Raw genomic sequence first — 21,222 nt, 5'->3', positions numbered from 1 at the left:
TTGAACATCATTGTTTATACTGAGTAAATCTGAGTTTTCACTGGTACTCTTCTATTGTAGGGATTAGCTTTTTAAAACTTAAGGAGTTGCGGATCACACCTTTTGTACCTTTCGCGATTAAATTTTTCTCTAGATGTTCGTCTTAAAAGATCTAAAACACTCGCCATGCTGCCATACTTCTGCGTTTTAAAACATGAACAATACTTTTCACGCGCGGCAGAATCAGCATCTGTATTTATCAAGAGAACAAAATATATCATAACGTAGTATCCATTCACCATACAGATCTAGCGACCTTGTCACTAATGGAGAAATATGTTGTCTTTTTTAAAACAACATGAACATTTTACTGAATATTGAGCAATAAGAAAAATGGAAACTGTCAGTTTAATGTATCAACCTTCAGAAATAATTTCCCTAACTGATGCAACATGTGTATTAATCAAAAAGATACACTAGTAAATGTGCCACGCATGATAATCGTTCGAAAATCATGCGTAAATCATGCGTATTTTTCGCACGGAAAACGCCCAAATCGAGCTACATCCGATAATCGTGCGTAAACTTACACGCATGATTTTCGCATGATTCCCGCACGAAAATTATGCGTATAGAGCTACGTGCGTATTACATGGAATAAGTTTACGCATGAGAATCATGCGTTAATCAAAACATGATTATCGTGCGTAGTCATGATAAAACTATGTAGTGAATTATATGCTTTTAATGTCTGGATTTGATAAGTTCTTCTTTTTTTAATGTGTTGACAACTTTTGGTATTTTCTTTTTTTCATTTTCATACAAATATAAAGTGAAATTTTTTGGAAAAAATATATATACTTGTTTGATTTTTATGTCACAGTTGTATTGCTGGAACTTGTGATGAAACAGTCAATATACTTCATTTTAAAGCAATATAATTGTTATCTGCATTTCCTTATAAGTCACCTAGTGTGCAACTAAAATATGTTTCTAATGCAATATACACATACAAGGATTTTGGTAAAGAAATCTCAGTCATACAATAAATTGTTGCTAAAAAAGGTGAATATTGATGATAACTCTGATTTAAAATCCATTTAAACATTCTACATTCTACATGTATATTCAAGAGTACAGCAACATTATCCCAAGTATTTCAGTGCTTGCCTCTGGTTCGTATCATATTTTGTTTTCACATATTAACTTGCTAAAATTTTTTCACTTCTTCTTACGTGTCTTATGTTTGGGTCTTATTTTTTTTATAGCTCACTATACCTGGTTTTTTATTCATTGTTGGAGGACATATGGTGACCTGTAATTACTTACTATATAATACATCATTTGAACAACTCTTATGGATATTTTTCTCATTGGCAATTCAACCAAATTTCTTTACTATTATATGATCTTTGGATCATATTGTCCTCAACAGTGATTGTGTAAAATATAGTTTTCTTTTTTAGTTTTGAATGTCTTCATTTTCTTCAAACTTTCTTAGTACAAACACCAAAATATAAATTTCAATCTTCTAACTTTATTTCCAAGTATTTTTATTCACAATTTTATTTCTTCAGTTTTCAAAGTACAACATGTACATGAATGTCTTCTTCGTGAATCAAAATATTGGGTTTTTCTTGTAATATTTCCAATGTTTGTGAAGTTTTTCCATGTTTGTGAGGTAGTCTTCTATGTCCTTTATTGGTTATTCTTCACCATGTTCACTGTGAATGGTAACTGAAATAAAATATTCATAAATAATATAAATTTGACTTAAAAAAAAAAGTAAATTAAATAATTCGATAATAATTAAAAGTGTAATTCACTTAAGAGGTCTCAAACAGCTTATAATGTATACGCATATAAAAAAAAAAAGATGTGGTATGATTGCCAACTGTCTATATCTACAAGAGACCAAAATGACATGGACATTAACAACTATAGGTCATCGTACGGCCTTTAACAATGAGCAAAGCCCATACCGCATAGTTAGTTATAAAAGGCCCTGAAATGACAATGTACAACAATGATTGCCAATGAGACAACTGTCTATATCTACAAGAGACCAAAATGACACGGACATTAACAACTATACATGCTATTGGTCACTGTACGGCCTTCAACAATGAGTAAAGCCCATACCAAATATTTGGCTATATAAGGCCCCGATATGACAATGTAAAACAACCCTTCCCCTAACCTGGGACAGTGGTATAACAGTACAACATGAGAACGAACTATAAAATTCAGTTGAAAAAGGCTAAACTCATCCGATGGACAAAAATACAAGTGGACGTGTTAGTTTTAGAATGTTAAAAAAACTGCCGTAATGTCTATGTTTATTGTATATAGGAGAGGCAAACTCTTAGTTAGAGAATGGAAACTAAAAAAATCACCATTTTTTTCCATTTGTAAAGGGGCATAACTCTATACAATAAAAATGATGTCACCAAAATCCAAAAGTGATCTTTGTTCTGATGTTATACATTTGTACTATAACTAATAAGCATTGTGTTTAAGATTCATAACATTTGGTTGAGGCAAACCTTAAGTAAATAAACTCATCATAGATACCAAGGACTAAATTTTGTATGTATGCCAGACGAGAGTTTTGTCTACAAAAGACTCATCAGTGACGCTTGAATCCAAAAAAGTTTAAAAGGCCTAATAAAGTACAAAGTTGAAGAGCAGTAAGGACCAAAATTCCTAAAAGTTTTTCTTAATCAAGCTAAGGTATTAGGCCTGAGGTAGAAAAGCCTAAGTATTTCAAAAATTCTAAATTTTGTGAACAGTTAATTTATAAATATAACCATATCAATGATAATTCATGTCAGCACAAAAAAGTGCTGACTACTGGGCTGGTGATACCCTCGGGAAAGCTCAGCAGATTGAGAAATGAAAAATTTAGGAATTTTTAGGGGCATTTCTCTAGAACGGTAAAAGGGATGCCACTTAAATTCAAACTTGATCTGCATTTTGTGGTAATAGGCATTGTATACAAGTTTTACATCATTTGATTGAGGCAAACAATAGAACTACATGTAGAGAATGGAAACCAATTTTGCAATGTAAGTATGTAAGGATGTAAAGACAGACAAAAATTAAATGCCCCTCTGCTTCAGCAAGGGCATAAAAAGGAGATGCACAATAGGATTATGTGGAAAGTTTCAATAAATTATGAATTACGGGTTTAAGCAGAAAAAAACAAATACATAATATGTGTGTTCTAGTGGTCAGATAAAACAAAGTTGGTCAGATAAAATAAAGTACATGTCATCCAATTTTATAAAAATCCATGTATGTTTGACAAAGTTATTGATGTCCAAAAAACTTTAAACAGATCTAGACTAAACCTAAATGTTGACCATACCACAGACAGAATCTAAAATCGCTATCTCTCGCTTTTGTCAAAAAATAAATCTCAGCAAAAAGCAATACATATATTCATTAACGCTGTTATGGTTTAATATCCTTCTGATAAGTTCAATATTTTGGCATTATAAGTCATACTTTCCTAAACTGCTTCAAGTGACAAATGTTTTTACACTAAATTCCTGGAAGGATAGATATTTCAGTTTGAGAAAACAAAATTTTTGCACATTTTATGTTTAAGTACCGGGGTACCTATTGACAATGACTGATGTGTCTAGTCATTTCTGGTTAATTTTGAGAGTAGGTTCTTATATATATGTTGGGTGCTGTCTTCCATAACTGTATGTGCATGTAGTTTTAATTTTTTCATTGGTTAACATTCTTTATCTTTATAGGTTACTTTATGGTATGGATTTTGATCATTGTTTAAGGCTGTACAGTGACAAGTGAATGTTTACATCTTAATGATCTTTGTCCTATGGTCTTTTAATTGATATTTGGTCACATTGAAGATCATACCTCATCTCTTCATATTTATATGCTGGTTCATTGAAAAAGCTGTTGATTTTTATTACTTATTCTAATGTCCAGTGGCAAATATTTTATGGAGCAATATCAGGGGAGCAGGGGAAGAATGCCTTGAAGCATACTTAAAATCGGATTGACGTAAAAAGAAGCAACAGTTTACATATTCGATTATCAGTGTGTATCATCGGTACACCAAACATGCCAAATATAGCTGGTATATAGGTATTTCGAAGTGTGAAAGGCTTTATATCGTACATGCATTTAACTATGCACCGTACACAAGGATTTATGTGGTCAGCTATACACCATACACATCCCTCCTTTCGGAATAAAATATTGAAAAAATAGCATATATATGTATGAAAGATTTCAATGCAAACTATTGAAACAGTGACAAACAGCTATACATATTACGAACACACAGTGGCCTTCTATCAGAAAAAGAGTTGCTGCAATGAATATAGAATCATATTTGATGAGACAAGCGCAAACTTCTTTGACATGCAAGTATTTGCATATTTTTTTAGTAAGCATTGATTCTCGTTTTTGGAAAAAAAAATGAAACTGATCTTATCATCAACCTACGACCAAATCATTCCTTAAAACAACCATTATGTTTAGATTGAAGTACACATTTATATTAAGTAAACAAAACAGAGATTTTCATTCCATGTCAGAAGAAAAATCGATCACTACAGCTTGGTTAGTAGCTATATCAGCTGTACCAATGAAACACAGTGATTTATATAAAACATTGGCAAAAACATTACGATAAAACTATTTATAAAGTTTTAAATAGATTATATCATATTACAATGTATTATCAAAATTAACTGCAATTCTAAAGATGAACTTACTTTGATATCAGTTCTTTTTGTAGTACATTCACACCTACATGCACATGTTCACCATTGATTTCAATACTGTACTTTCCTTTCATTTGGCAATAAGCTTAAATTGTAAAATTGTAAATCTTAAGAATTTAATCAAGTAGTTCAGACAAAAACTACATGTACATTTGTAGTATGAGCTAGTGCTAACTAATTTATACCTTTACTATATACTTTGCATTGTTAGTGAATTTAAACAATACCTAAACAAACAACAGAAAAAATATTAACAGTTTAGCTAATAAAATATATGTACAGTATTAACTTGTTGTTTAAAAGGATCTACTGATGTTTATTGGGTCGTTTTGCTGTTTTAAGTTAATAGGCAAAATTGTTAAAATACACCATTTATAGGAATTTAAATATTAAACTCATGAAAATAACATGTAACTGTTGTCATTTGTTGCCATGATGCATCCATATGATACTTCATGCATTTAATAAAAGAACAACCTTTCAATGTACCTCGCCAATGGATGAATAAATTTGCTGTCAAAAAGCAATAAAAACTACATTTTTTTTTTCTTTTCTTATAAACTTTTTCGTAAACAGGTCGAGAACTCTAGATTTCTTAACGTCAAAATATATTTGCATAGTAATTTCCCAAACACAAGGCCAACACGGCCTTGAAAAACTGACCAATCGATTCAATGAGCTACAATGCATTGTGGGCTACTACGAGTGTACTACAACCGGAAAACACGTGGAATTAGTGGAAGAACTGTCAACTAATATAGTGTCTGGGATTCTCAAAATATATGTTTTTGTTCTGCGAATGTGATTATTGTAAAATATATAACATAATCTTCAATTTGCATGCTCAGATTAAAAAAGTATTGTTTACGAGCTTCGATCACTATTCGACTTTCTTTTTTGGCTTGTTAAAGTTGTTGAACGGTTTATTTCCATTGTTATGCATTGTACCACAGGCACTAGTTTCTGTCAATGTGGGGTTTACTATCCATACCAGTACAAAATGTTTTTTTGTACTGGTATGGATAGTAAACCCCACATCGACAGAAACAAGTGCCTGTGCATTGTACCTGTGCAACAATTTACGACCTGAAACAGTGAAACTTCAGATGAAATGACCACTGTCCACTATGAAAGTTTTTGAGCTTTTTTAAACCTGTATAATGTCATTCCAAAATCATTTTGCCTAGAAAAACACGAAAACTTTCATTGAAACACTTCTCTCTGTACTGGATGTGTAAAATTTTTATCAGGACATGAACTGAAATTAAGAACATTATAATATTTAGTATGCTGAAAATAAGTGTTATGAAAGCGATGTGTAAATTTTTTATCAGGACATGAACTGAAATTAAGAACATTATAATATTCAGTATGCTGAAAATAAGTGTTATGAAAGCGGCAGGGCGGATCCAGCCATTTTAAAAAGGGGGGTCCTAACCCAGGACAAAAGGGGGAGGGTTGGGGTTCCAACTACATGTCCCCATTCAAATGCATTGATCGCTCAAAAAAAGAAGAGTCCAACCCCCTCCCCCTCCCCCCTTGGACCCGCCGCTGATCGAGTACGGTATATAGCTTAATACATTTTGTATAACTTCATCCATCGATAAAGTCCGTTTGTTGCTAATTTTATCACAAAATATACCTCAGAGGTTTTTTATCGTTCGGCTGCTGTCATGTTGACGTATGTGAAATAGCTCAAATACTTAAAGCCTATGGATCACAGCGGGTGCCATATTACCTATTAGTTTTATTCTAAAACGTGCTTTTTATATAGAAATAAGAAGATGAGGTATGAGTGCTAAATGAGACATCTTTCCAAAAAAGACATTATTATCTAGTTAAGTAAGCAATCAAAGGTTCAATGCCGAAACGTACGCTATAAATGACCCCAAAATAACTTGTGTAAAACAATCCAAACAACAACAAAAAACCAATAAAACCAAAAAAAACCGGCCCAATATAATATATAAAAGGAGTAGAAATCTATCTAATGAATAAAAAACGTATATAGGTTTTTATATATATAGGAGTCTGTATTTCAGTGGTTGTCGTTTGTTTATGTGTTACATATTTGTTTTTCGTTAATTTTTTTATATAATGAAGGAAGTTAGTTTTCTCGTTTGAATTGTTTTACATTGTCATATCAGGGCCTCTTATAGCTGACTATGTGGTATATGTGCTTTGCTCATTGTTGAAGGCCGTACAGTGATCTATAAATGTTAATTTCTGTGTCATTTTGGTCTCTTGTGGAGTGTTGTCCCATTGGCTATCATACCACATCTTCTTTTTTATATTAGACCCAACGCTGCAATTTTCACAAAACATATCAAAATTCCACCTCATCGCAAATACACATGGATAACATCATTACAACTTATTTCCTAATGTATGTAGAGCAAAACTTTGGTTAGCTTGCTTGCTTTGTTTGTATATTGTACAATCATATTAGGATAACAACCAATTAAATTCAAATATAAAATATACAAGTTAAACTATGCCTATATATATTGTTTAAAGATGTCAATATTATTTTCAAAGCTTGTATAAACAACTATACACACAAAGCAAGCAAGCCAACCAAAGTTTTACTTTGCAAGCATTAGGAAATCAGCTGTAATGATTTTATTCAGTTTGGCTAATGACCTAGTCCGTTAAAAAACGAAAACAAAATGAAACTACAGTTGCGGACTTCACTACCTTCAAAACAAAGGGATCAGTTTGGAAGTCTCATATACTGAAATGTGACAAAAATAAATACTTATAGAATTTTGTTAACACTGCCATGTATGTAAATATTTCTTCGCCTTTTTTACGAACACAAAATTCAAGGATCACACATTTGCCTTTAATAATCGTTACGGAAATTGCTGTACTCGTGAATATTAGCTGAACATTATCGACGGCTTATTTTACACTTGTAAGTTTGTCTCATGGGTAATTGTGTTTTTGGCTGTTGTTTTGTCGTTGTCTGGTGGGCGAATACATGAAATCTCCGTGCCATCATCAAACATATTAATGGCTATATCGGGTAATTCAAGCCCTTTTTTCTTCGCATAGAAACAACTCTTCGTTAATCTGAGCATGGAAGGAATACTTTGTAACAAGAACCATAAATGATGATACACAAAATGAAAAACTAAGCGAAATTGTGAATCCCGCATTGCACGAAAAAATGTGTTGTATTTCAGTAAGATGGCTGTGTTCTTAGCGACACGTACATGAATGTCATAAATTAATTTGTTGAATGAAATATAATCTTTAAATACAAATGGGTGCCGTAGGAGGTCGACCGGAATTGTTAGCGAGGATTTCTTGGCAAGTTTGAGAAGTCAAATCAAGCTGTGATTCATTTCCGCTCTAGATATAAGAAGATTCAGTAGCAATAAAATTAGGTTAGCATTTTATTTTTTTTGTGACCTGGACTGGGGGGAGGGGCACGTGCCCCCTGTGCCCCGGTAAATCCGCCACTGCAATTTGCCGGATGACACTATTTAGTAACAACTACTATGAAAACTTGTCATGTGGGTGGACAGTATTTAATGCCAAAATTCTATGAAAAACTGTCCTGGTGGACATTATTTAATGCCAAAATTCTATGAAAAACTGTCCAGGTGGACACTTTTTTGCAAGACGTCTTGCATGTACACGTCATGCATGTACGTGGAATCTCTCTTCATCCAAGGATTTGTATATTTAAATATACAATATTCCTTGTCTTATCTGACTGCCCTTTAATATTTACTGAATCCATTGTAATAAGCTCTTGAAAATTTGTTGATATAATACGCGAACCGGCTTCCATATGTAAAAGCCGTTTTCTTGAGGCTTTTAGTAAATGATAACTAACTTCTGAATAGGGTTCTGTAACTTTTATTTCAGACTAACGAAGTTCAATACTATATGGTAATGTAAATAAAGCCCTGTAAAATATAAATGTACTTATAAATTACAGATAGATAAATCTGTTTACTAAGTAATAATAATTAAAACTAATGTTCGTAATTCATTATCATGCAAACTTATTTAGCTGCATACATATGTATTTGATCACAAAAATATATAATGTGGATACCATAGCAATTACTTGTCTCAATTACAATTATACCAATTCGACTTTAAGTTATTGTATTACATGTTCTCATATGCTGTCTCATACCAAAGTCTATTGAATAATACTTGTGTTGATAATATAAACTACACAAAACGTAAGCTGCATGCTTGTTAAATCAAAAAGCAACTAATCACAAAAAGTAACAATAAAAGCAAAGCAAATACTAAAAACTAAAGCTAAGCGAAACAAGAATACAAATACACTTAGCTTACCTCACATATCGTGCAAGTGGCACATTTCCATATAAACCATATTACTCACTACATCTTTAATACAGTAAGGTTTAAATATACCTGTATAACAAAAATGATTATTATAAATCTTTGTTAAGCAATGTTTATTGTTTATAGTAAAAATCAATATTAACCTAGATATCTATTTTTAGTTCTTATATCGATTTACTTTAATTCGATTAACCTTTAAACATTACAACATTCTTTCGGTCCACTCGACACTCGCATTCATTCAATTTATATGTAAACTTTATCTTCAAATCATTATACCAGATTTAATAGGCTATTGAAGTATTATTTTATATGATCGTAAAATTCAACTCTTCTTATGTTTTAATATATATTTACGTTCTCTTTTGTTATGAAATTTAGCTCTCGTTCTCGACATTCAATCTCAACATGCATACGTGTAAAATATGAACTATAGGACAGTTATTGCAAAGTTAATAAAGAAAGATATAGGACTGACCTTATTTATGAAACTCCAAATCACAGAATTGTTATTATAGATTGTTATTTGCAGACAGGTAAAAATATAGGTGTTGACCACAAGATGTCTTCCCATAAGGGAACTACCATTTGATTTTTATGGGGGGGCTAGGATGAAAAATTTTGTCCTGCATTTTTTTTTAGTTGTAATCTCTGTCCTGCATTTTTATTTTTCACTCTATTCGGTCCTGCCTTTTTTTTTATTAGTTTATCCTGACTTTTTGTACCTAAATTGTCATCCTGCCTTTTTTTTTTGCAAAGTGTCTCATCCTGCCTTTTTTTTTTACTCAAAACTCCTGTCCTGCCTATTTTTTTCAAATTTCATCCTAGCCCCCCCATAAAAATCAAATGGTAGCTCCCTAAGATCTAGAACAAAAGAATTAAACCGCCAAAAGTACTGACCAATAGAAGAAATGTCCGAAAGCGGTCAAATCAACCGTGAAAATAAAGTAATAACTACAGTGAAATCAGACTTAACCAAACCATAAGAATAGAATTCGTCCGTCAATAGTCCATGTCAATAAGTTAAAATAGAATAACACATAATACTAATCCTTAATTACAGAATGTAATTAATAAGCTAATAATATAACTTTATTCAAATATGTACTAATATCAATTACTAAGAATATAAAAATATACAAAATACATAAAATAACAGGCTATCACATACTCCCCCCAGCCGTGAAATGACGTCCCGTCATTTCCTGTCTGTGGTTGCTGTTGTAATGACGTCAATAATAGCCTGTGCTGCTTCTGCCTGTTTTCCATGAAATAGATGAGTGTCCGCTAAAGATGTAAGGCATTGAACCCTCTGAAACCAATCTGTAGTGGTGGTATGACTTGCACTCTTCGAAAGCTCGTATTTCCCTGACGTCATCCACGCAGGTGCTTTCCTTGCTCTGGTCGACCGACGAATACTAACAGGTGACGACGATGACGAGCTGTCAGAACTATCCTCCTGATTGTCACTTGTCACCTCTGGTGAAGGCCTTCTGTCGCCGATATCCGAATCTGTCCCATTGGTGTCATGAGAGTGGCCGTCCCCTTCAGATTCAGATTCATCTTCTATTTCCACGTCGCTTGTTGGATTCACCACTGGCTGAATGATATCTCAAGTGACGGTTGAATCACTGTCATCCTCAACAAATGGTTCCAACAATACATCTATAATATCCTCATCAGATGACTCCGGATAATCAATGGTCGGTTTCCTTAATACTCTAGGTGCTGGTTTCGGTGGTTCTTTCTTAGATGGTTTTCTGAGTTTTGGTACTGGTCTAGTTGGTTCTACCAGATGACCCACTGGCAACAGCAAGTTTCTGTGGAGGTTCCTTTTACGTCCTTCTCCACTCTCCTTCCTCACTGTGAAGACTGGTATCTCCAGATTCGGTTGTTCAAGTACAACGTAAGGGTCTTGTTCCCACTTGTCTGACAGCTTGTGTTTGCCTTCAAATGCCACTATTTTTACCAAGACTAAATCTCCTATCTTGATGGTACCTCCCTTTACTTTGGTGTCATAGTTCTTCTTCTGTCTCAGTTGTGCCTTTTTAGATGTTTCCGTAGCCAAGTTGTGAGCAACTTCCAACCGTTCTCTAAGGTCCTTGATGTAATTGGATCCAGTATCTTTTTGTATGCCAAATGCTACATCCACTGGAAGTCTAGGATCTCTTCCAAACATGGGGTAGTATGGTGCGAATCCTGTAGACTCATGCTTAGTACATGTACAGTTGTAGGCATGGACAAGTGGTCCTACATAGGCTTTCCAGTTCCTCTTCTTGTCTGGTTGAAGTGTTCCTAGCATGTTAAGTAGTGTTCTGTTGAACCTTTCGCACATTCCGTTGCCCATCGGATGATAACTGGTGGTACGTGACTTGGTCATTCCTGTTAGACTGCATAACTCCTTTATGATCTTTGATTCGAAGTTAGCTCCTTGGTCTGAATGTATACGGTCGGGTGTTCCATAATGCACTATAAAATGCTGGTAAAAGGCTTCAGCTGTTGTCTTTGCCGTTTGGTTCTTGGTGGGAATGGCTTGAGTGAATCTGGTAAAGTGATCTGTTATTACCAGGATGTGTTGTTGGCCTCCTTTAGATGGTTCTAACGTAAGGTAGTCCATACAAACTAGCTGTAGTGGTGTTGTTGTCTCAATACTTACCAGCGGAGCTCTCTGGTTTGGAAGTGTCTTTCTCCTAATACACCTTCCACAATGCGCTATCCACTCTGTAACATCCTTGGCTATACCAGGCCAGTAGAATCTGTCTCTCACTAATGACAAAGTACGGTCTTTTCCAGGGTGTCCCATGTCGTTGTGTAGTGCCTGGAGTGTTGTAGTAACATGAGCTGTTGGAAGTACTAGCTGTTGTTTAACTTCATCGTTGATAGTAATTTGACGATATAATACTCCATCTATGATCTTCAGATGATTGTACTGCCTCTTGAATATGGCGTCTCCTTTCTCTGGTTTCTGGTCTTTCTGTATCATCTCAATCCAGTGACTAACAACTGTGTCTTGTCTTTGAGCTCTCTTCCAGTCTATGATGTCTGATGTTGATGTTCCATTCAGATCTATGTCATCTTGTAGTATATCTGGATTGACTGCTAAACACTCGGCATAAGGTACTGATGTTACGGAATTACAGATGGTTCTGATAGTGTCGGTGTTGATCTCTATGATATCCCTGGGAAGTCTGCTTAAGGAATCAGCATCAGAGTTGTTTCTCCCTGGACGATACTTGATATCAAAGTTGTAAGTTGCAAGATCAGCCAACCATCTGTGTCCTGTGGCATCCAGTTTGGCAGTAGTGAGGACATACGTCAAAGGATTGTTGTCGGTCATCACTGTAAAATGTGCTGGTCCATACAAGTAATCCTTGAACTTGTCTGTTATCGCCCACTTTAACGCAAGGAACTCCATCTTGTGAGCCGGATAATTCCTCTCAGCTTTCGTTAGTCCTCTACTAGCATAACAGATAACGTGTTTTTCTCCATGTTGTTCCTAGTAAAGTACAGCACCAAGTCCAAATCCAGACGCATCGGTGTGAAGTACGTACTGTAAACTGTTGTCAGGATAACTCAGTATCGGAGCTGATGTAAGGAGTTCTTTCAGTTTACTGAAGGCTTGGTCCTGTTGTTCTCCCCAATGCCATTCCTTCTGTGGTTGTTTCTTCTTCTTCTGTCCTTTCCTACCCGATGGAATTGGCATCAACTCTGTCAATGGTCTGCTGATCTTGCTGATCTTGCTGATCGTGTCCCTACGTGGGCGCCAATGTAAAAGCCGTTTTCTTGAGGCTTTTAGTAAATGATAACTAACTTCTGAATAGGGTTCTGTAACTTTTATTTCAGACTAACGAAGTTCAATACTATATGGTAATGTAAATAAAGCCCTGTAAAATATAAATGTACTTATAAATTACAGATAGATAAATCTGTTTACTAAGTAATAATAATTAAAACTAATGTTCGTAATTCATTATCATGCAAACTTATTTAGCTGCATACATATGTATTTGATCACAAAAATATATAATGTGGATACCATAGCAATTACTTGTCTCAATTACAATTATACCAATTCGACTTTAAGTTATTGTATTACATGTTCTCATATGCTGTCTCATACCAAAGTCTATTGAATAATACTTGTGTTGATAATATAAACTACACAAAACGTAAGCTGCATGCTTGTTAAATCAAAAAGCAACTAATCACAAAAAGTAACAATAAAAGCAAAGCAAATACTAAAAACTAAAGCTAAGCGAAACAAGAATACAAATACACTTAGCTTACCTCACATATCGTGCAAGTGGCACATTTCCATATAAACCATATTACTCACTACATCTTTAATACAGTAAGGTTTAAATATACCTGTATAACAAAAATGATTATTATAAATCTTTGTTAAGCAATGTTTATTGTTTATAGTAAAAATCAATATTAACCTAGATATCTATTTTTAGTTCTTATATCGATTTACTTTAATTCGATTAACCTTTAAACATTACAACATTCTTTCGGTCCACTCGACACTCGCATTCATTCAATTTATATGTAAACTTTATCTTCAAATCATTATACCAGATTTAATAGGCTATTGAAGTATTATTTTATATGATCGTAAAATTCAACTCTTCTTATGTTTTAATATATATTTACGTTCTCTTTTGTTATGAAATTTAGCTCTCGTTCTCGACATTCAATCTCAACATGCATACGTGTAAAATATGAACTATAGGACAGTTATTGCAAAGTTAATAAAGAAAGATATAGGACTGACCTTATTTATGAAACTCCAAATCACAGAATTGTTATTATAGATTGTTATTTGCAGACAGGTAAAAATATAGGTGTTGACCACAAGATGTCTTCCCATAAGATCTAGAACAAAAGAATTAAACCGCCAAAAGTACTGACCAATAGAAGAAATGTCCGAAAGCGGTCAAATCAACCGTGAAAATAAAGTAATAACTACAGTGAAATCAGACTTAACCAAACCATAAGAATAGAATTCGTCCGTCAATAGTCCATGTCAATAAGTTAAAATAGAATAACACATAATACTAATCCTTAATTACAGAATGTAATTAATAAGCTAATAATATAACTTTATTCAAATATGTACTAATATCAATTACTAAGAATATAAAAATATACAAAATACATAAAATAACAGGCTATCACACATACTTTTGTTCACGTGTTTTCAACAGTACTTGTTTTCCCGCCTCAAAAACAACGTGTTTGCTTATTATCTCCCCTTTCCGGAAGTTTGTATGATTTTGCGAAACGAAAGGGAAACTAAAAGTACAATTTCTAAAACTTCCTTGATTGATAGCTGATTGAATGTTGAATGAGGTACAATTTTTAAAACTTGTTTGCTTTGTTTTCTTTCTTGACATTTGAAAAACTAGACATGCTATGCATGCAGTGAGTTTGTAAACTGTAAATGGATATATATGTCTTACAGCGTGGACAGTGCACAATGGTGCCAGTGGAGTTTTGTTGGGTAACTTGAGAGCATGATAAATGTTTGCTTTTAAACTACATCTGAATGTTTGCTTTTAAACTACATCTGAACTATTCGGTTTCCATGCCAGGATGCCTAGTACAGTAAACCAACTGAACTGAACATTAACTTTTAGAAGAAGAAGCTAAACAAGTTACCCATTACCAAGACTACTGTACTAGCACACTAAAGTTATAGAAGGAATCCCAACACTGGCAAATTGCCTCAATTATTCACCAACTTGGCCCACTCTAGTTTACCAACTCATCCCATGTATAAAAACGGATAGTTCCATTGAATAATTAAGTCAGAAAAACTGAAACTACCCTCACTAATGAAAAGGGTTAAAATCCTGCTGAATATAGGTCTGCCTAGCTGCGGAACCGTAGCTCTAAGGACCTAAGAGCTACGGTTCCGCAGCTAAGGTCTGCCCACCTAAGAAAAGTAGAAAAATCCTGATTACATATGTCATGCCAACTTGTGCTGAAATATGATGCAAACCCATTGAATAAAGAAATTATGTTCTTTTTTATAATTTTGAAACCAAGCCATGCAAGCTATTCAATTTCTTGTTAGTGTTTTAGAATTACTTTTGGCTTCATAAAAGACGTAATAATGATATGAATTTATTTGGCTGTAAACATAAATCTTTACATACCAATACATATCATACAAATACTATTCCTTATTCAGTTATCTGGTTATAGCTTGGATAATCATGATAATACATTTATTGACCAACCACAAAATTAAATACACGTCACATAAGTCACTGCATGATGCAAAATGTGCATAAATTAAATAAAATGAAAAAAAATTTAAACTTTTTTTTTTCAAACAATAAAAAGGAAGGGAGGATGGGATATTTTTCGTGCTTAACTCTAATGAATTCTAATGTAATCATGGTAATGACTAGGAAAACGAATTCACTTTAACATGTTTAAAACTAAAAGGTGGAGTGAACACAAATCAAAATCAGTTAAGGGAAAATATCAAATGATCAGTCAAAGGTGAGTAACTACATGAACTAAAACATATTTCATTGTATTTCGCATCGTAATTACTATTTTTTTGGGAAAAACAAACCAATTTTATTAAATTTCAAAGACAGAAGTAACAAATCTGTTAATTGCTATTTAAACAAAGTGCTGTTAAATTGGAATCCTTAAATTGTTGTGGGCCCTATTTTTATTTTATTTTTTTAACTATACAGACATTTTTTGGGGAGTGCATAACATGTTTAAGATATTATCAATTATCAAAAAAAAAAATTGGGGTCACAATTAATTTTGCGGAGTCTTTTTATATATATCAAGTTTATGGTCTGATTTAATTTACTGTTAAAACAATGGGCAACAGACAGCACTTCAACAATGAGCAAACCCCATACCACATAGTTATCTATAAAACATTTTAAAGGCCCTGAAATCACAAATGTAATACAAAAAAACTTCCTTTGACTTCTGCACTTTCAATTGTCCCCTTGATAAAATGCCATCATTTATATCTATTTGAGCATTTAACATTTGTCACATATGTGCCCCGGATTATGTGAAACCAATAGTGTTGTCTGGATATGCATTTCTGGAATGATGTCTTTACACCGGAAAAGATCATCAATTTTGCTTGCCTTCATGACCTCATTAAAGACATTTACCAGAAAGAAAGCACCTGTATCCCTGCTCCTCTATCATGTCTATTAAATGTATCCAGTACTTTCAATCATAATCTACATTTTGTAGGGTAGTTTATAAATAATTGAGGTTCTATTAGTACCTAATCTTGATTCCCATACAACTTAGGGAGGGTGTCCATCTTATTAGATTTTAATTTCTCAAATATTTTGTGCAGAACTTAAAAAAAAAACAATTTCAAATTTGCTCAACATGTGTTGGAAATGACGACCCATACATTTTGTCATGTGGTGATGGTAGTCACATGACAGATTCATCAGAAAAAACTTATCCAGGAACTGGCCTATTGCTAACTATACAGAGCCTTGAGTTTGTATCAGAATATTATAGAGCTCTGTTTCTTTCATGCTGTCACACCATTAATCATGTTAATATAACAATATATTTATTGTAGTTTATTTCATAATTGTTAAAAAGAGATAGCAGACCAGTTTACACAGCAGAATTAATCATGGAGGGCAATGAGAAAGAGCTAAACAATGTCAAGGTCATGTTGAGGTCAGTTCTGACCTCATCAAAGGGAGGTGTGCCAGCTCATGTTCTCCAAAGTAAGTCATTTACATACATGATATAGGTGTTAGGTTAAGTCAACGCTGGCCTTAAAAAAGTAACAGCCTAATCAATCAAAGCAAGGACTAAACCAGGTACATATCCAGTCATTTTAAAAAGGGGGAGTTACCAACCTCCAAACACCATGAAGCGTTCTTTTCACATAATTTATAGGAAACTAAGCTTGACAAAATTACTTCCATGATAGTACATGTCTGTTGCCAACTACGGCTATTTTTAAAATTTGATTATATATGACGTCCTATTTTCTTGCTTTCCTCTGAAATGCTGAAATTTTTATTGTGACGTCATGAAAAAAGATGACCATGCCTGATGATGTTAAACAGAAAGAACAAATCTTTTTGCGGTTAGTTCGAAAAGAAGATATAAGATTGTCTTCATATTGCCAAAAAAGCAGGAGAAAAACAGATTTCAACACCTAATCTCATTTAATTATCCATTCTAAAAAACACTTCATTCTAAATATTTAAAATGTCGGCAAGCCTCTGGTTTTTAAATTTATAAAAATTTAACAGTCTCAAGTGGAGAAATATCTTATCACACTCAATGCAGTGGAATTAACTATAAATATATATTTATTTCTGTGACTACTAGTCACTAGTTACGGCTAGTTCTATTATAGCGTTAATAACTATGACAAAACATTTGTAATACTTAATATATTAAACAGGAGACTACAGAGAAGCCACATTTGAGTCCTTGCCGTACCAGAAGTTTGGTTACCGTAATCTAGATGCCTTTATTGAGAGCATGCCAGATGTTGTTAAAATAAGCAGGTAAGTAAAAACATGTCTAGACATAGTTAGTTAATTGTAGCTCTTAAATCTATTTTCCTAATGGATATATATTAAAGGTTTGGTAGGCTTGCTTGCTTTGTTAGTAAAAATGTTTGTTCAAGCATCCAATAACATTATACAAGGTGAATCCCCGCTTTTTTATATTTTGCAGAGGTCAATCTTAATTACAATGCTTGAGCAAACATTTATTCAAACAAATCAAGCAAGTCAACCCAACCTTCAAACTAAATGCATTAGCGTAATAGCTTTAAGTGTTCATGACATTTCTGTTATTAATTAATTTATGCCATGCAACGGTTAAAGTTTTCTTAATAAGCAATGCATATGTTGTTTGGGGCGGTTGATATTCTGCAACATTTACACAAAAAATCTGATAATCTGTTTATGCTTGAAAATTTTCCTCACACAAAGCATTTTACAGGGTTTCATTAATGTAAAATATCAGCATGATCAGCAGCCATTATAAAGCAATGAACATGATGAAGCTGAAGAACCAACTGTTTTTTGCTCTAATGTCAGGTTGTTGCCTCTTTGAAACCTTCTCCATTACCATTCCCAGTTTTATTATTAAAAATATATTTCCTGCTCAGCCAGTTTGTGATTTAACCCTCTTATTACAACATGTAACAACATCACACATCTCACCAAAAAAAAAAAATGAAAAAAAAAATGAAAAAAATAGAAATACCTACCTACCTACCCTATTTTTTTGAAGGATGTAACCTTAAACAGACATATATTTTTTTGGGCCTTAAGTGAATCATCTGTTACATGTAATACTTCTATAAATTTTATTTTATTTTTAGAACTCCAACTGGTGAAATCTATCATGCTGTTGCAGATGAGAGTACAGCTCATATTGCTAAAATGGTGTCTAAACAGCGTACTACAAAGAAGAGGAAAAGTTTAAAGGTAAGACAAATGTACTTGGTATAAATTATATATATTTAAAGATCAAAACAAACTTTCTGCTGAGATTCTTTTTTTTTTCTGTTTTAGTTCACAAATACTAGATAAAATTAAAAATTCAGTAACATGCCTTCAATAATGGACTCAGATGCTTCTGAAGGGTACTACGTTGTCCTGCTCTAACAGTGTTACATTGCAAATTGGTTTGTGTTTCAAAGCCACTTTCAGCATTATTGTGCTATTTTGTGGAGGCTAGTTCTTATTTGAGCAGGAAGCCAATGAGAACCTTCAATCTGGGTATGAAAACTGACAATCCTTGTCAATTTTAAAGATTTCAGCGAATTTCCACTTGTTAGACTACTAAGCCCACTGGGCCACCAAGCTGAGGGACTTTCACTAGTAAGACTACTAAAACCACTGGGCCACATAGCTGAGGCCCCTTTACAAATAATAGCAAAAGTCAGTAATTATTTTTTGAAACTTCTTTATATCTATTTTACATTTTATTTTTACAGCCAGCAAGACGAAGACCAGGGCCAAGGTCAGCACCATTCTATTCCCCATGGCGACCACAGCAACACATAGTACTGCAGCCCCTGAGACCATGGCCTGGTAAGAGACCACCACCAAAGAGAACATCAAGGTCACAAGGGATGGACTATAATACACAGCAGTCTCAACCACGACTATATGGCAGGAACCTCACCGGACAACAGCACCATCACCTGACAGTACATACCGATGGAGGACGGAGAAAAGTTGACTTCCAGGGTCCAGCTAGATTGTTACTGGAAACTCCTAATCAAAAACAGGTGAGACTAAAACAAAATAATATTTCATTAGGCAAATAGTATAACATTAAGTTAAATCTTATTAGGGAATGACACATCTTGTTTAAAAATTACACATCTAATTTAGTATGCACTTGTCCAACTCCTATTATAAGCTGACTTTCAGGGTCCAGCTAGATGATTACTGGAAACTCCTTATGAAAAATAGGTGTCACAAAAACAAAATAAGATTTCATAAGGCAAAAATTATAACATTAAGTTTAAACTTTTGTGGGAATGACACATCTTGTTGAAAATTTCACATCTAATATGGTATATTCTTGTCCAACACCTATCATAAGGGTCCAGCTAGATTGATACTGGAAACTCTTAATCAAAAATAGATGTGACAAAACTTCATTTATCTGATGTCCATCTGTTTATTAACAATCTTCTATACTAGAGAAACAATGAAAAATATTTCTCTATGCTTTTGCAATCATATAAGTGTTACAGATGATTAAAACCATGAAAACACAGCTGCATTTTGCTACAAATTCCTGTATCAACAGATTTGGTGAATTTTGTATACATTTTCTCCTTTTGAAGTATATATTCCTATTCATGGACTTATTTTTTTTAGTAATTTTAATGCCAAATTAGAATTTTTACCCCATTTCAGGGATGATTCCACTATATAGTTTAGGGCCGCTTGGCGGCCCTAAAATTGAACAGCGGCCCCAAAAAAATATTTGTGAATATATATTCCCAATTCATGAAAATAAAATAAAAATCGGTATTTCTGGAAAAGTTTAGGACTTTATTCGTTATAGGTTGAAAAATATAAGCAAAGTTTAGATGTTTATGAAGTGTCTTATATTTTGACTTTAGTGGAATCTTAACAACGATTTGATTTTAAATGTCAACATGAGGTAAACAATTTTAGCAGCCGGATTCAATTGATTAAAATGTTATGGGAGTATTTGATCTCGTAAAAGTAGATCGCTCAGCAGGTTAACCAAAAACATGCTTTTTGTCAAAATAGGTCACTGGTGTCAAAGCAGACCTTGGCTAAGAGCAAATTTAAAATTTGATATAACATTGATGAATACATTTTATTTGGCGCAAATCTCGTTAAAGCAGATGGCCCAGCAGAACTGGTTAAGAAAATTGATGAAAACTTGTTTTGTAAAAAAAAAAATTTATATTTTGCACTATTTCCTCAAAAGACAAAAGTTTGAGCGTTTTTGAAAAATAATGTTGATGATAGACCATTCATGAAATACGATATGTCACCGATATGGAACTGTTTCAAAATTTATGAAAATGATCCTTTCTTCTTCTTTAGTTACGAAATACCATCAACTTTTTGAGAATTACTTTCCGGTTCATGCCTGTATAATGTCGTTTTAAGTTAATTACAATTATTCTTTTACTTATTTATTCTTTTACAATTTTCCAAATAATTTTGAAGTTCACTGGTCAATTGCTTTAAATATATCTTATCAATTAAGTATATACTATTTTGTTATTGCTTTTTGGAATACGACAATGGGCCAAATCAATTTGAAATCCATTTGAATCAAAGTAAATTTATAAAGATGACCTGTTGAAAAAATACCAAATGGATGATTTTTTTCAGCTTGGTTTATATTTCAAGCCGTCTTGCTATTTAATTTAACTGCAATATATCGTATACACTTTATAAGATATCTTGTATAGTTTATAAGATATTAAACAGATATATCATGTTAAGGAGGGGTATTTGTGAAAAATAACAGTCGAGAGAATGATAAATTTCGCGAGCCGTAACTTGAGGGAAATTCATTCTCAAGACTGGTATTTTTCGCAAAAACCCCTCAAGAACATGCTATATCTGTTTAATTACACCGAATG

General features: G+C 33.3%; 1 protein-coding gene and 3 long non-coding RNA genes across 5 annotated transcripts in view; 1 reads left to right on the top strand and 3 right to left on the bottom strand.

Moving 5' to 3' along the window:
* Positions 1 to 1,496: 1,496 nt before the first annotated feature.
* Positions 1,497 to 5,039, bottom strand: LOC139498568 (uncharacterized). Its single transcript, XR_011657967.1, has 2 exons — positions 4,737 to 5,039; positions 1,497 to 1,716 (listed from the first exon to the last, which is right to left on the bottom strand). It is a non-coding gene; the product is annotated as an uncharacterized lncRNA (long non-coding RNA).
* A 3,560-nt stretch (positions 5,040 to 8,599) lies between these two features.
* LOC139499417 (uncharacterized) lies at positions 8,600 to 9,649 on the bottom strand. Of its 2 annotated transcripts, XR_011658187.1 has the most exons (3): positions 9,559 to 9,649; positions 9,069 to 9,149; positions 8,600 to 8,665 (listed from the first exon to the last, which is right to left on the bottom strand). It is a non-coding gene; the product is annotated as an uncharacterized lncRNA (long non-coding RNA). The 2 variants fall into 2 exon arrangements; XR_011658186.1 differs by having other exon boundaries at positions 9,069 to 9,641.
* Positions 9,650 to 12,898: 3,249 nt separating this feature from the next.
* LOC139498567 (uncharacterized) lies at positions 12,899 to 14,213 on the bottom strand. The gene is made up of 3 exons (XR_011657966.1): positions 13,858 to 14,213; positions 13,368 to 13,448; positions 12,899 to 12,964 (listed from the first exon to the last, which is right to left on the bottom strand). It is a non-coding gene; the product is annotated as an uncharacterized lncRNA (long non-coding RNA).
* Positions 14,214 to 14,307: 94 nt separating this feature from the next.
* Positions 14,308 to 21,222, top strand: part of LOC139499458 (tudor domain-containing protein 7B-like) — a 90,972-nt gene continuing 84,057 nt past the window's right edge. Inside the window, exons 1-5 of the mRNA XM_071288138.1 lie at positions 14,308 to 14,435; positions 16,675 to 16,828; positions 17,521 to 17,626; positions 18,454 to 18,559; positions 19,072 to 19,368. Of these exons, the coding sequence (XP_071144239.1) occupies positions 16,732 to 16,828; positions 17,521 to 17,626; positions 18,454 to 18,559; positions 19,072 to 19,368 (606 nt within the window). The 5' untranslated portion in view covers positions 14,308 to 14,435; positions 16,675 to 16,731. The remainder of the gene's footprint in view (positions 14,436 to 16,674; positions 16,829 to 17,520; positions 17,627 to 18,453; positions 18,560 to 19,071; positions 19,369 to 21,222) is intronic.

Source organism: Mytilus edulis, chromosome 12, assembly GCF_963676685.1.
Source record: "Mytilus edulis chromosome 12, xbMytEdul2.2, whole genome shotgun sequence".
Lineage (NCBI taxonomy): Eukaryota > Metazoa > Mollusca > Bivalvia > Mytilida > Mytilidae > Mytilus > Mytilus edulis.
The sequence above is the reverse complement of the archived record's forward strand: the minus strand, read 5'-3'. Positions and strand labels throughout refer to the sequence as shown.